Genomic DNA, 15,464 nt, shown 5'->3' on the forward strand with positions numbered 1-15,464 from the left:
CGTTTTGTTTTAACTAGTAATGGTTGCCGTTGATTTATTACATCTGAACGGTGATTATATATTCTCCAAAGATAAAAAGAAAAAGAAATAGTGAGTTTTTCTTTTTCAAAATAAAAAGCAAAGTATAATATTTTTATTAATTTTTTCTTTTCTAATAAATACTTGTTTTTAAATTATTAATTTAGAATAATAATATTGTGTAAATCAAATATGACTTTCACAAATTTCATATTTATCTCTTTGATACATTTTATAATAATTTTTTACTGTTAATGTGATTTTATTTTATTTTAAAATAATTTCTTTAGATTTAAACTAGTAATGAAAAAAATTGTAGAAAATTTTGGTAGGTTCGAATTTAAAAACATGTTGACATCATTTTTTATTTATTTACATTGACAATAAATATATTTTTTTATATAAAATATTTTACAGAGTTATTTTAAATCTTTATTGATTGTACACTCATCAAAAAATAAAAATTGAAAAATTAATTTTAAAAAAATATTTGTTATATATTATTATTTTATTATATATATAATTAAATATAAAAATATTTAAGAAATAATATAATTACAAAATAATGATATGAAACTTACAATATACAGTGAAAATTATAATATAATTTATTTATTTAAAATAGTAATAACTTTTGTTTGAATTTCTAAATACAAATCTGTTTTATTTTTATAGAAACAAAGTAATTTATACACTCAAAATTTTAATATCATAAATGTAAAATAACAAAAATTTAACAAGTAACTTTTTATTAACTAAATATTAATATAATTTAAAATCTTGACTTTTAAGAACCATACATTTTTAACGAACTAAAATATTAAAAAGTAGACAAGGGTCTAAAAATGTTGTAATAATATTTTAATGATTTCCTTTAATAAATTTAAAAGAAATAATAAACCTCAACAAAAGAAGCAAAATGAGCATATGAATGTTATGAAGTGCAAATCAATAATATTAAGAACCAAAAACAAAATCTAAAATGATGGTCAGTGCCAATATTACTCACTCATAAAACATAAATTAATTGAGCTAAACAAAAATCATTCATTCATCATCATCTTCAATGATCTTAGTTCCCAATCCCTTGATTCCCTCAGCTGGTAGCTCAGCAACGGTAACAAGCGAATAAAGCTCTTCCTTAGCATCTTCCTCATCGTTCCTCTTGCGGGCAACCCTAACCCTAATTCTCCTTGGAACACTTCGAATACCACGGCTCCAAATAACCTTGTTAAGCTTAACATCCACTCTTACATCAGTGGTACCCATGGCCTTCTGAGCAAACTTCCTGATCTCCTTTATTGCTGTAGGAGCCTTCTTCTTGAAAGTGCTAAACAAAGATAACATAAACAGATCAGATATGAATATTGTCTTTTCATAACAAAAACAGCTAAAAATGTCTCTCTGATTTACAGAAACAGAAAAGGATGCAATTGATCAAATTGAAGTATAATAATAAGAATCTCTAATATTGAAGATGTAATTCAACAAAACATGGGTTGACTTATAAGTTATAGCACAAATCTATAACTAGGGTTCAAGATTATAGCAAAATCCCTTTCATAATCAAAATTGGATATCAGACGTTGGAAGTTTGAAAACTAAACTTAAGTTTTCAAATTAGGGTCAATTGATTCTTACATGAGTTTGATATGAAACATAACAAACACCATTTCTACAATGAATCTCTTCTGTAATGCATACTAACTTACCCTCATTTCAAAATTAGCAGAAAATAATCTTGAAATTCAACAAAACTAGGGTTAGCACAATGCTATAGCAACTAGGGTTCATCAAGATTATAGCAAATTCTCTTTCATAATCAAAATTGGATATCAGACATTGGAAGTTTGAAATCTAAACTTAAGTTTTCAAATTGGGGTCAATTGATTCTTACACGAGTTTGATATGAAACCTAGCAAATACCATTTCTACAATGAAAATCTTCAGTAATGCATACTCATGCTAAATTACCCTTATTTCCAAATTAGCAGACAAGAATCTTTAAATTCAACAAAATTAGGGTTACACAATGCTAAAGCAACTAGGGTTCAAGACTATAGAAAAATCTCTTCCAAAATCAAAACTGATATCAGACATTGGAAATTTGTAATCAAAACTTTTGATTTCCAATTAGGGTCAATTGATTCTTACACGGATTTGATATGAAACCTAACAAAAACCATTCGTACAATGAATCTCTTTAGCAATCATCCTAAGAAGTTCAAACCCATCATGCTAACTAACCCTCATTCCCAAATTATCAGACAATATTATTAAAATTGATTTAAAAAACAAGCAAATCAGTTTAAGATTATGTTTTTAACTATCATATTCAATCCAATTAGTCAAAGGTCGCAGCAATGAAAGCATTAAGGGAGGAAAATGATTGATCAGATCAAACGAGAAAAGCGAAACAATCTGAACATCAAAGCAAGTAAGAAAGATATCAAAGAAGAAATTCATCTTCATTTGAATGTATGAAAGTAAAGTATACTAGCAGTAAGAATGTTAATAGGTACCATCCATGGAGGCGTTTGTGGAGGTTGATGGTGTACTCCCTTGTTACTACCTCTTCCTTCCTTCCTTTGCTTCCCTTTTCCACCATTTTTGTCGCCGCTTCTCTCTCTCTCTCTCACTTTCTCTGTATAAATCTCTAAAGAAGGTGTTATTTAAACCCTAATTGATACATAAAGGATTGCCCTAGGATATAATTGGGCCGGTGGGCTTTTCATGAAGAGGAATTTAACCCTAAGCCCACTTCAATTATGGTTTTTAAAGAGTTCACATAAAATTTCATACAAAATAAATAAAATATTTTTTTTATTTCCTAACAAATTTAGAGTGAACTAATAACTTCTATTTTTATTTTTTTTAAACTATAATTTTTTAGCAGATTTTGTAATGCAAATTGCAATATGTAGAAATCAATACTTATTTATTTATTTTTAATTTGGGAGATACTAGCTTGATCTTTTAGCATAATTCTTATTAAAATTATAACTGAAGTGTAATTTTCTAATTTAAACTCGTATATAATCTGTGTTTGTGTGTGTTAATGTATAAAGATAAAAATAATTATCATAATTAATATATTTATATTAATAAAAAGGTTTCAACAATATTAGTGTATACCTTTAGATAATTATTTTGTTAAGAGAGAGTTTGGAATTTTTTTTTTGTAACTAATTATTTTATATAAAAAAAATATTATGAGTCAATTGTCCTCATTTAATTATTGATTAATATTAAAAAATTATTACTAGTGTTTACAATAATTATTTTTTTTGTATGTATTAATTTAAAAATAATATTTAAAAAGAATATTTCATAATTTAAAGTAGAGAAAACGATTAAAAAATTAAAGTGGCTTTAATATTGTGGTTTAAAAAAAAGAAAAAGTGTGAGTAGAGAGAATCATCTTCTTTCACATTTCTTTGTTCCAAAATTTCTCAAAATTATCTTTTCTTTTAAAGTATAGTTTAAATTTTATATTATTTTAAAAAAGTTGTGAGAGAGCCCGCAAAAAATTAACAAACAACTTGTTTATTCAAACAAAAGATTATGCATAGGATATGATGACCAAATTATTTGAAAAAACTGATATATATATATATATATATATATATATATATATATATATATATATATATATATATATATATATATATATATATATATATATATATATATATATATATATATATATATAATATATATATATATATATATATATATATATAATTTGAAACGATTTAATTTATTATAAACTATATTAGTGTTTGAAAAATGTGATCTACCAAACAAATCAACTAAAAAGAGAAATTTCGAAAATACTGACAAATATTCAAAAATAAATGGATGGTGGTGACGTTACTACTAAAGATCAAACCACTCGTAGGGCATTAAAATGATCCTTTATAAATAAATAAAAAAAACTATTTCTTTAAAATAATTTGAATGACCAATCAAATAAATTCAAAGTTCAAACAACACAACTATTTTGATCTCATTAAAATCCAAAATATTAAATTCACGAATGTATGGGAAATTTGACGAAATGGTCAGGATAATGGGTAAAAATGATCCACGCTTCATAAAACCTTGCAAAAATAGATTTTCGTCTTACGAAATGTCCGTCTTGCCCCTCTCGCGTTCATTTATCGCTCATTAACGCGTATTATCACATTTGCGTTTCATATAAAACGCGTAAGTTATTATACACGTATTACATGAAACGCGGATATTGTAAAATGCGTATTTTCATTATAAGATCTAATTAAAGGTGATGAGGTGAGTAATTTGTCTTCTCTTCCTCATATGAGTATTTTGATAACTTCAATCTCTTCATGTTTTCTCCTTCTCATGGACGAATCTATGTAGGGGCTCGGGTGGGCTGAAGCCCATCTCGAAAAAAAAATTAAAAAAAAATTAACGGTAAAAATATGACATTACCCTTAATTTCTTAAAAAAAATCAATATAATTCATTGTTTTTTATCTAATTATTAAAAAAATGATAAAATTTTACTTTTATATACTTGTATTTTTTCAAAATTTTCTCGTTATTATTTTAAGCCCACCCTAATTTTTTTTCAAGCCCATCCCAGTTCGAAATCCTGGGTCCGTCCCTTGCTCCTTCTAGAATCAAGTTCAAATAAATAATTATACAAATTATCTCACATAACTTCAAACTCCTCCCCACCATATAAGATCTTCTCCTATTCAGACACTTTCATCTTTTTGACAATCTTGCCTTGCAGGGCAGTGAAAAGATCAAAGTCGATGCTCTTCCTGCTGAATTTGTACATAGTGATCCTTGGGCAGACAGACTTATGTGCTAGCAGCATCCTCTGGGCAAGTTTGGGGACAAACGTTTTGATATCTCATAGATCCACACTTAAAAGGTTAGTGCGAACCCAAATACGGTATAAAAACATCGACCTTCTTGTATTTCTTCTTCTTCCCTATGGCTTCTTCTTGTCCAGATATATCGACTTGAAGTGTTTCAGGTCCCTATTCAAACCCTTCAAGTTGTTTTGAAAGACAACTTTCCCCATGGAAATTGGAGAAAGTGTCGATGTCATCGACCATGCGGATGAGTTTGATATTTATTATCCTCCTTAGGTCAAAGACGAAGAGATAATTTCAAACTAGGAATACCAGCCCCAACTTCCATGCATCTTTCTTATCAGAGCAGGACGCAAATCTTGAGTGAAGATCTCATGTTCTAACTATCATATTACTTTTAAAATTTTTACAACCAAATGTGGACATTTTTCAACTTGATTGAAAATGGTTTCCACCGCAAAGATTCTCCCAAATTTGAGGTTGTGACCAAGGCGTACTTTTTCATCCCGAATCACATCTTCTCTTCATACACGAGGAACTTCATTTGCATAGAATTTTAGCTGATATTCCTGATGAGCATTTAATGGATTATCGTTTCTAAAAACCGCAATGACGTGACTCCTTTGAATAAAAATGGGGATTGAGTTTGCTCTAGCTTTTCCATTAGATTCATTGCAACAAACTTGGTGACAATGTTTGACAGATTGGTTTGGATGAGACCTTAACAACAAACTCAGGAATTATTGTTGAACAAACTCAGGAATTATTGTTGACGTCATTTACAAAAAAGGAAGAAAAAGTAAGTAAGAAACAAACAACAGTGAAGTAAACATAACAACTCAAGTAAGCAACATCAGACAATACATGGTAATTGGATAAACCATAACAAACAATTCAAATCAAGTTGTAATACGCGGACATTTCAATATACACATACGTACAATGCTCGTGAAGTAGTAATACACGAATATTATAAACCCTAAACCATGCATGCATGCATAATAAGAACATTACAATACGCTGATGTAGATGTAATACACGGATATTGATGGAAATCGGATAAGCAACATCATATACACACCTAAATCCTAAAACTACATAAACCTTAAAAGCTAATGATTATCCATCAATATATATACACATAAACGCTAGAATAATAAGAACATTACATATAAACCCTAAATTTACCTGAATATAGGAACAAAGAGACGAACGACGAACAATGATGAGAGTTGATCGATAATGATGTTGAACTGATGTTGAAGAGTTGGATAATAGAGTCGTGGGTTAGAGAGAGAGAGTTATGAATTAAAATATTTTTTTAAAAATGAAGGCAAATTAAGTTTATATACTATGAAATACACGTTTTACCACATCCGCGTTAATGAGCTGTAAGTGGACGCGAGAAGGGTAAAACGGACATTTTGTAGGGCGCGAATTTCATTTTTGCAAAGTTTATGAAGCGTGAATAATTTTTCGAATTAGACCCGTTATTATGGTCTTTTCGTCAAATTTCCTAAATATATAACAAAATATAATAAAATCGAATTTATTAAAATTGAATATACTATATTTAAATAATTGAATTAATTAAATTTACACTTCAATTATATTTACAATATAACAACTCAAAATATTTAAGTTGTTTTTTTAATTAATATTTACTAATTAAATACACATAGATTCAAATTCTTTAGTGATGATCCTCCCATCTCACGTGGTGTGTAACGTGATGTAGCGAATAACTTCTCTTCCAACAGAAATGGCGTGTCTACGAGCCTGCAGAATCCTGCATAGGCGCCACCTCCACAGTTCACAGAGTGGGGAAAGAGAAAGGGAGAACGGACTTTGAAGAAAGAAAGAGAGATAGATAGATTCCGTCCAGTCCATAGAGTTATTCGCTTCGTCAGCTAAAGGCACTTCCGTTCAAAAAACGATCAATGTCGGTTCGTTTATCTCTTTATACATCTCAACAATCACTCTTTGTGTTTATTTTCATTTCACGCCAATGTTGATGAATCGTTTTGATTGATTTCATCTTTGTTTTTCTTCCTGTGCGATAAAATCCTTTGAAATCAGTACTAGTAGAGGATTGCGTACAGGATAACACGGGAATGTGATGCAGGTATTGAATTTGATCTCATTATATGGTTTTCGTTTCCATTTTTGATATTTAATACTTGTAAGTGCACTGATAATGCGGTTAGGAACCATAGAAAACGTCTAAATTGAACTCATCGAAAAAAATCACTAGAAATCAAGTTGAAATATGCTTGTGCTGTTGTTGATTGGTTGCAGGATTTATAATTCTATGAATTTATACAGATTCATATTAAATGAAAGAAAGTAAAATATTTTTGATTCCTTTTAATTGGATCTAGCTGTGGAAATATTTTAATACTTGTAAGTGCACTGATAATGCAATTAGGAACCATAGAAAACATCTAAAAGGAACTCATCGAAAAAAATCACTAGAAATCAAGTTGAAATTGGCTTGTGCTGTTGTTGATTGATTGCAGGATTTATAACTCTATGAATTTATACAGATTCATATTAAATGAAAGAAAGTAAAATATTTTTGATTCCTTTTAATTGGATCTAGCTGTGGAAATTTCCATTTAAAACCCTACTGTTTATGATTTTTCATTATCAAGACATTCACTCTGGTTATAATGTCGAGATGTGCAGAGCCTGTAACATATAGATGGTGACTAATTCCTTTTAAATCTTTATTGGATGGAATAAGCTGACTTTTTGGCACATCAATTATCAGGTTTGTTTATGTTTTTCCTTCAATTTGTTTTACTGTAGCTTGTTACAGCATTTTGTAACATCTAATTCTGAAATTTATACCTTGGTTTCCAGTGTTAGATTGTATGAAAGAAAACTGGTAGAAGATGAGCTGGAACCCGCAAATGGAAGTTCACTATGTAAATGGCTGCTTTCCATATAACTCAGCTGGAAGTTCGGTAAATTTGTTTGAAGGTCTAGCCTATGAGCATGTGAACTTGATTTTTGCGGATTCTGTACACTCTCAGGTACCATTACTGAATAAATGATTCTTGTGAAGTTCAACAAGCTGTAATACTTCTTGTTTCCGCTGACAATTGACATCATATCACCTATATGAGTGAAAATCTCTATATTTTGGATTCCAATAATCTCTTGCCTTGGAATAAATAAATCCATGTATTAAACTTTTTTGGGAACTTGGTATGTATGTCCTTTGCACAATGATGTGTAAAAGATCCTTTTTGCGACAAACATTTTGCATGGAAAAGAGGAGTCAATCATACCGGACCTTTGTTTCTCATGACAGATTTTCTCTGGCTATTGCAGGAGACCGTGTACCCTCCAATGCAAACTAGTTTCTACAAATTTGGCTTATCTGAACCAGGAAATTTTTCATACTATGATTGTTACAATGGCCAGATACACAATGATGATGCATCCACAGTTCATGAATACCATAGGCACTTCGAGAACTCTCAAACAATCCTCAATGAACACACAGATGCAGCGACTACACAATGGAATGAAAATGCTGGTGCAAACACGCCTGTCCATGTAGAATGTAAGTCGAATACTATTTAGATTATGAACTTCACAAATATATGTTTATTTTTCAATATTGCGCTCACTCATGATGAAATCAAACATTGAATGAAATGAGGTATCAATCTGTTTTCCAGAATAGCAAGTCCATTGGTATTTCTTTCGCACTCTTTTATTATATCATCTGGTTGGTATTCCCATGCGATACTGGACATGGATATCCAAAACGTTCATAGTTGCAGCAATTGTACTGTATTAATATGGGTTTAGGCATTACCAATGAGAAAAATACTGTCTTCCAAACAACAAGCTATACCAGCCCTTCCGATTGAGCCTATATCATCCGATAAGGTCTAGTCATAGAAATTCTTTATATCATTTCCTAAAGATGTAACTGTACTATTTTACTTAGTTTTGGGGGATGGTGAGAACATTGAATTTGAATCTCTTAACTTCATGGGATAAAATAATCGTACATGGGTTAAAACAATCGTAGCAGCTTTAGGTTTTTTACAATTTTTACTTTTCTCATGAATATGGAATAATCCCATTGTATTCACTATCAGTGGCTATCTTAATAAATATCTTTATGCTGGCCTTCTGTTTTTTACAGTTTTTTTACTTCTTTCCCATTTTGTCCAATACTGCTTCTTGCACGGGTAGTTAAGAAAGATTTTGTATGGTGAACCTGCTGCAACACCAGAAAGATGTTTGGGAGTTCTAAACCTAGTTGCAGTTATTCTTTCTCTTCCTGTTTCTTTTAGAGCTAACCAAAATAACTAGTAAATGCAACAGTCATGTTACTTATACATATATTGATAGGCTGACTTAGTTTGTTATGGTTTGCTTTTTACCATGACAGACATGACTTTTGCATTTATCATGGATTTATGGAAAAGAGACTCACATTTACAAAAAAGTACATATCTAACAACACTTTTTTTTTTTGTATGTAAATATTTAATGCATTAATGTTAGCACTTGGTTCATGTTTCCTAGTGCAAATCCAATAATGCATGTGTGTAATATCTTGCAAAGGATACTGTATCAAATTTATGATGGAATTTGCATAATGTGTGAACAGGAAAGATATTTCATGATTCATCTATGACTACTAATGTGTTTCACCTACATTTTAGATACCAATCTACATGGCAAGGGCATCCATTCTTGATAGATTTGCATTTATTATTTGCTCATGTTTTTAAGTTACTGTGCTTTTATGATACCTTTTGTTCATTTAATAACCAGTAGACTTTTGAATGTATGAGGTTTACTTTACAAATGCTTTGTTTGTGACTTTTCAGGTCCTCGGGATCAGCCAAGTTCAATTGATAGTGAGGTGAAAATGCTCTCTGTTTACTTTGTGGAAGCAAACTCACTCGAAGACTGTAACATGGCCTGAAATCATGCACTTGTGAAAAGTTGACAACTTGCTGCATATGTTTACATATATATATATATATATATATATTTAATAATATTTTTCTTTTTGTATCTTGTTGATTGATCTGCAAACAAAAGAAGTTGTTGGTGAGTGATTCATGTGTACCTGTGGACCATGGCTGGATTTTTTTTCCTTTTGACATTTCACATGGAGCTATCTTGTGCTAGTGCATGCACATCTTCTGTGTGATTCTAATACATACTATCATGTTTGGGAATATACCATGTCTCATAGTTTCTTCTTTTTTACTTTTGGCAGTGTGGCAGTACTTGTTTATTGTTCTTAAGATAAATGTAAACACCTTCCACTACATCCTTTTAAGCACACTGAGAACCCAATATTGCATGTTGATTGATTTTTTTGAAAAGTGAGAATCTTTTTTATTAATCAACGGGGTCACATTTATCGTGGGGAAGCACGTTAATTGTTTTAATTTCCTCCATTTTATCTTTTCTTCTTGAACTGATTGTGGTCAGTTTTACAAAGAGAAATGGGTTTGTATTTGATCTTTATCCTCCATGTAATTTGCAGGTCATTTGGCAAGACAATGTTGATCCTGACAATATGACTTATGAGGTTTGTCCTAAGATTTTTTTTCAAGGAATTTTATTGCTTTTATCATTCTCCACTTGTGATCTACGTAATATGTCTCACACAAATTGCTTCGATGTTCTTTTCATATGGAACAAAACCAGATAATTGTCTATCCAATCTAGCAAAATGCCTGACAAAAAAACGGACTAACCCAAAATTCTTCCAAACCGCAACCTGTTTTTTCTAGGTAGTTTATGTTTTATGGGTTCATGGGCGTCAAAGTTGGATAGTCTTGGTTTCTAAAATTTGGGTCAGAATTTAGGGTTTTCAAATAATAAAATGTCCAAGCCTGACAAAGAATATGGTTCTAAGAAGTCCACAGTGGAAGAAGTGTGTTACGAGGGATTATTAGGGTTAGGGTTCTTAACCCTAAATAAGTTGATGGGTAGATGTAACCCTTATTAACAAGGCAGTAAGACAAAATATGGAATATTAATTGATTTAGAATTAATAATTATTTATATGGAAATAAATAATTATTAATAAGGTAGTAATTAAAAATGTGAGATTGACGGGCAACTGATTATGGCAGCTGGAGAGTATATAAGGAAAATAATATAATCTACACAATATTCGGCTGAGGATTGATTATGGTAGGTGGAGGCTATATAAAGAAGAGATCGGGGGTCTATAGAAAACATATTAGACATTATTCAAGAATTCTCTCAAGATCAACTTCTCTCTATCTTCTTATTCTCCCCCATTGTATTCACCCTATTAGGGTTCTATCTCTCTTCTATCAATTCAAGTATTATCTTATATTCTCTTCGTTCTTTATTCTATTTCTATTATTTATGTCATTTCAATATATATATACCTAATTCGAGATTAAGGTGTATCATTGGTATCAGAGCAACGTTCTTGGAAATATTGTGGAAACACGCATCGACGGGTAGTTGAATGAAAGCTGTAAACATAGTCAGACGCATGAATGAATAAAGTGTGGTGAGTTGTTAAAATGAATTTTCCAAAATTCTTTGGAGAAGATGTCGAAAAATGGATTTATGAGGCAGAAAGATATTTTCGGGTTAACGACACGCTTGAAGAAGATGAGGTTAATCTTGCGGCAAGTCACATGAGGGAAAAGGCACTACGATGGCTTAGGGAACACGTGGTCATGAAAACTCTCAGCAGAGGATTGACGTGGAGAGAGCTAAAACAACTAGTGCGACGTGAGTTTGGGTCGTGTGTAAGGGACGATCCACGACATATACAAAAGAAAGTGCAGCCAGAACCGTGGAAGGTAATCGCGGAACAGTGTCAACAAATAACCGACTTGTTAAAATCATGGAGGATCGCTGATGAAATTAAAAGACAGAAACAAAAGGCCGATGAAGAAATAACAAGGCAAAAGTGGGAAAACGATCGTCAAAAATTGATAGTCGAATCCGATGAGTTACTGGAAGATGACAAGCAACCTGTAGAAGATGTTGGACAATCGACACATTCCACATTGACACATTCACAATCGATGCCTTCCCCATTGACATATTCGGCTCTAAACAAAGACGAAACCTCTTTTAATGATGTTTGTTCTAAAGTGGAAGACGCACCTCCTGTTGAAGACTTTTGTTATGGAAAAGAAATAGAGACTTCAAATACTCATGATATCAAACACGACAATCTCAGTCTCGATGAAGAAATCTTCGATAATTCAAGTTCTTCGATTATTTATTTGCAAGTCTCACAAGTGTACGATGACAAAGAGAATGCGAAGACAACCTACGTTGGAAAAGAAGATCATTATCGGGTTGACTTGGGAGAAGTAAAATTTAAAGAAATATTTGAAGATGTTTTGGGCCTTGAAGATAAGATGTTGTCGTTTGATCCCATTTCTCAAGCATACTTAGCGCCAAGTCCAAATTGCGTCCAGATTTTGTGGTTCGAGAAATCTCAAGATGTTGGATCTTGCTTTCAGAAAATTTTATGGCATAAAACATTGATGCGATGCAAATACTTATTATGGTTGGAAGAACCACCGGATGCAGAGTTTTGCAATTGTTCTTATGCCTTACAATTGGGAGATATTTTGAAGCAATTTGTGTGGTTTGAAGAGCCACCAGATACTTGGGAGTGTCAGTTAAACCTTCGTTTATTATTTACAGGGAGAATGAATCTTGGTTGGAACATGAATTTCCAAAACTTGGGTTTGTTGGAAATAAGTTGGTTTCTTTTTTTAATTGTGTTGTTCGTGGTCGAACAAATGTTGAAGGAGAGGCTAATGTTACGAGGGATTATTAGGGTTAGGGTTCTTAACCCTAAATAAGTTGATGGGTAGATGTAACCCTTATTAATAAGGCAGTAAGACAAAATATGGAATATTAATTGATTTAGAATTAATAATTATTTATATGGAAATAAATAATTATTAATAAGGTAGTAATTAAAAATGTGAGATTGACGGGCAACTGATTATGGCAGCTGGAGAGTATATAAGGAAAATAATATAATCTACACAATATTCGGCTGAGGATTGATTATGGTAGGTGGAGGCTATATAAAGAAGAGATCGGGGGTCTATAGAAAACATATTAGACATTATTCAAGAATTCTCTCAAGATCAACTTCTCTCTATCTTCTTATTCTCCCCCATTGTATTCACCCTATTAGGGTTCTATCTCTCTTCTATCAATTCAAGTATTATCTTATATTCTCTTCGTTCTTTATTCTATTTCTATTATTTATGTCATTTCAATATATATATACCTAATTCGAGATTAAGGTGTATCAAAGTGCTCTCTCCATCTATTATTTATGTTTTGTACACAGCCGACTAGATATTGTTGATTCTTTAAACTTGAGAGAGAGGAGGAGAAAGAAGAGAGAGGGTCCAGCTGTTAACCCATAAGGTTGAGATTTCCTCAGTTCTCAACTACTCCCGTTCTGTTCTCTGTGCTCTATTAATTTTTTTTCTTGTTTTTTGTGCTTAGCTATATATATTTTTCTGCTTTGTGTAATATTTTTTAAGTGCAGTGACATGGGTGATAGAGTATTGAGGGAGAGAATGAGAAGAGGGACATCTTATTAGGTAATTCATTGAGATGTCAAACGAGAGAGTACATAGAGAGAGGCTTTTTAAATATTTGTCAAAAACACATATAACTAGCTCTCTTCTGGATTTAACAGTCACATGCACGCTACTAATTCTTGAAACCTTTTATATCCCAATTTATTTGGGAAAGGTGAACTTTGTTTGGGTAATATGGACTGGGTTCAAAGGCAACCCATCTTTCATCCCCTCTTATATATGTACATGTCTCCTTTCACCATGTGGATTTGGGATGCAAATGAAAGGAAGTTGTCCTAGTGTTTGTTGTTGAATGATGTGTTCTAGTTCCAAGACACTAACTACCCAGCATTCATGTATAGGAACTTCTTGAACTAGGTGAAGTAGTTGGAACTGAGAGCCGGGGGTTAGCTCCAGATTTGATATCTTTACTTCCAGTCCGGAAATTTAAGAGAGGGTTCTTCTCCAGAAAGAACTCAAAAATTGAGAGGTAACATGCTGGCTTGGTCTATTTGTTTACTATTACAGGCTTTACAGCCATATAATGGAGTAAGAAATCTTTACTATATTTTATTTTATTTTTGAAAATCGATTTCTGTTCTTTTACATGAACCAATTGGACTTGTGATCTTCAAAATACATAGCTCTTTAATTAAACTTGGAGATCTTAACCAATCAGATTGGATACATGTACTTTTTATCTTTTATTAACATCCTAGCTTGCCATATGCATGCAATTTGTCAGATGGCTTTTGAAGTGTATCACTCTTGCTTCTGACATCAGTTTGATGTGGGGTTAGTTGGGTTTTATTCATGATCAAAATCGTGTTTAGTGAAAAAGTGGGTTTTTGGATTAAATCACTAAAATGTCCTCATCTATTTAAAATTTAAATTTTATTAAAAAAAAGTAAAGGTATTTTGGTATTTTAGTAGATGAATTAAGTAATTTGATGGTTGAAATGATAGGTGATGTGATACATGTTTTATTTATTAGAAAACCCTAATTAACCCAAGATCAAACAAGGATGTAAATGCATTCTAACTGATACCGATGACCTTAATTTCCAAGGCAATACTTCTAGAAACTCATGTAGTATATTGATCCATTCTCTGTCATGTCAAGCAAAATCAGGGCATATTCCCGGTTTCCTTGTTTTTCCTCAACCAAGAATGATCTCATCGGACATTATCTCATTGTAAACAGGTGCGTAATATGTCAGATGGAATACAAAAGAGGTGATAAACAGATTACCCTTCCCTGCAAACACGTCTACCATGTCTGTTGTGGAACTAAGTGGCTTGGCATCAACAAGGTGAGCTCCGTATCACATGTTTTCCTTAGAAATGATTTCAACTGGTTTTATTCATTGGCGAAATGTTCACCTTGTTTCTTCTCAGGCATGCCCCATATGTTACACCGAGGTGTTTGGAGATGAATCAAAACACTAGGATACTACTGGTCATTTCCTTCTCCCTATCTCTGTTCTAGAGTCAGCTTCAATTTCTTGGTTTTACCTGATATATAGGCTTATATGTTGATTTTTTCAACAACTCGAATGACATTGGATGAATGTTTTAAAACCTGGAGGATTTCCATAATTTTCTACATGAACCAACCATTTAGCTCAGTTTGTCATTTTGTTAGATATAGTGACAACCAAAAGGCAGAGGGTTTGAGCGTTTTAAACAGAAAGAGGGTATAGGGTTTGTTTGTTCTGGTGATTCAGTAGTTGTATCGGTTGAATAGTGACAATTAATGGGTTTTAGTAACACATTTTTTAATCTACAATCCACGTTACACTATTTGAATGCATATTCCTTTTCATGTTTCTACTTTGCCTTTTAATTATATTTACATGCATCAATATTTATATTAAACTGAATCATTTGTTTCTAAGCAATTACTATTAAGGCTTAGTGAAGATGTGATAAGATGGCTCCTCATAAATTTTCCACATATATTTCATCAAATTAAATATATTGAGAACATTATA

The 15,464-nt window shown here is 31.6% G+C and overlaps 2 protein-coding genes across 3 annotated transcripts; one reads left to right on the forward strand and one right to left on the reverse strand.

Annotated features, from left to right (window-relative positions):
- Window positions 1-950: 950 nt before the first annotated feature.
- LOC124911952 (60S ribosomal protein L31) lies at window positions 951-2,685 on the reverse strand. Its single transcript, XM_047452496.1, has 2 exons — window positions 2,541-2,685; window positions 951-1,348 (listed from the first exon to the last, which is right to left on the reverse strand). The coding sequence occupies exons 1-2, from the start codon at window positions 2,624-2,626 to the stop codon at window positions 1,066-1,068; spliced, it is 369 nt and encodes a 122-aa protein (XP_047308452.1). The 5' UTR covers window positions 2,627-2,685; the 3' UTR covers window positions 951-1,065.
- A 3,907-nt stretch (window positions 2,686-6,592) lies between these two features.
- On the forward strand, window positions 6,593-15,299 carry LOC124912138 (E3 ubiquitin-protein ligase BIG BROTHER-like). 2 transcript variants are annotated; one of them, XM_047452702.1, is made up of 10 exons: window positions 6,593-6,813; window positions 6,947-6,992; window positions 7,556-7,640; window positions 7,733-7,905; window positions 8,207-8,441; window positions 9,730-9,764; window positions 10,401-10,445; window positions 13,833-13,960; window positions 14,675-14,783; window positions 14,869-15,299. In XM_047452702.1, exons 4-10 carry the CDS (start codon window positions 7,765-7,767, stop codon window positions 14,917-14,919), a joined length of 744 nt encoding a protein of 247 aa, XP_047308658.1. In that variant the 5' UTR covers window positions 6,593-6,813; window positions 6,947-6,992; window positions 7,556-7,640; window positions 7,733-7,764; the 3' UTR covers window positions 14,920-15,299. The 2 variants fall into 2 exon arrangements, with proteins under 2 accessions (XP_047308658.1, XP_047308656.1); XM_047452700.1 differs by having other exon boundaries at window positions 6,593-6,809.
- Window positions 15,300-15,464: the final 165 nt, after the last annotated feature.

This window comes from Impatiens glandulifera, chromosome 8, assembly GCF_907164915.1.
Source record: "Impatiens glandulifera chromosome 8, dImpGla2.1, whole genome shotgun sequence".
Classification (NCBI taxonomy): domain Eukaryota; kingdom Viridiplantae; phylum Streptophyta; class Magnoliopsida; order Ericales; family Balsaminaceae; genus Impatiens; species Impatiens glandulifera.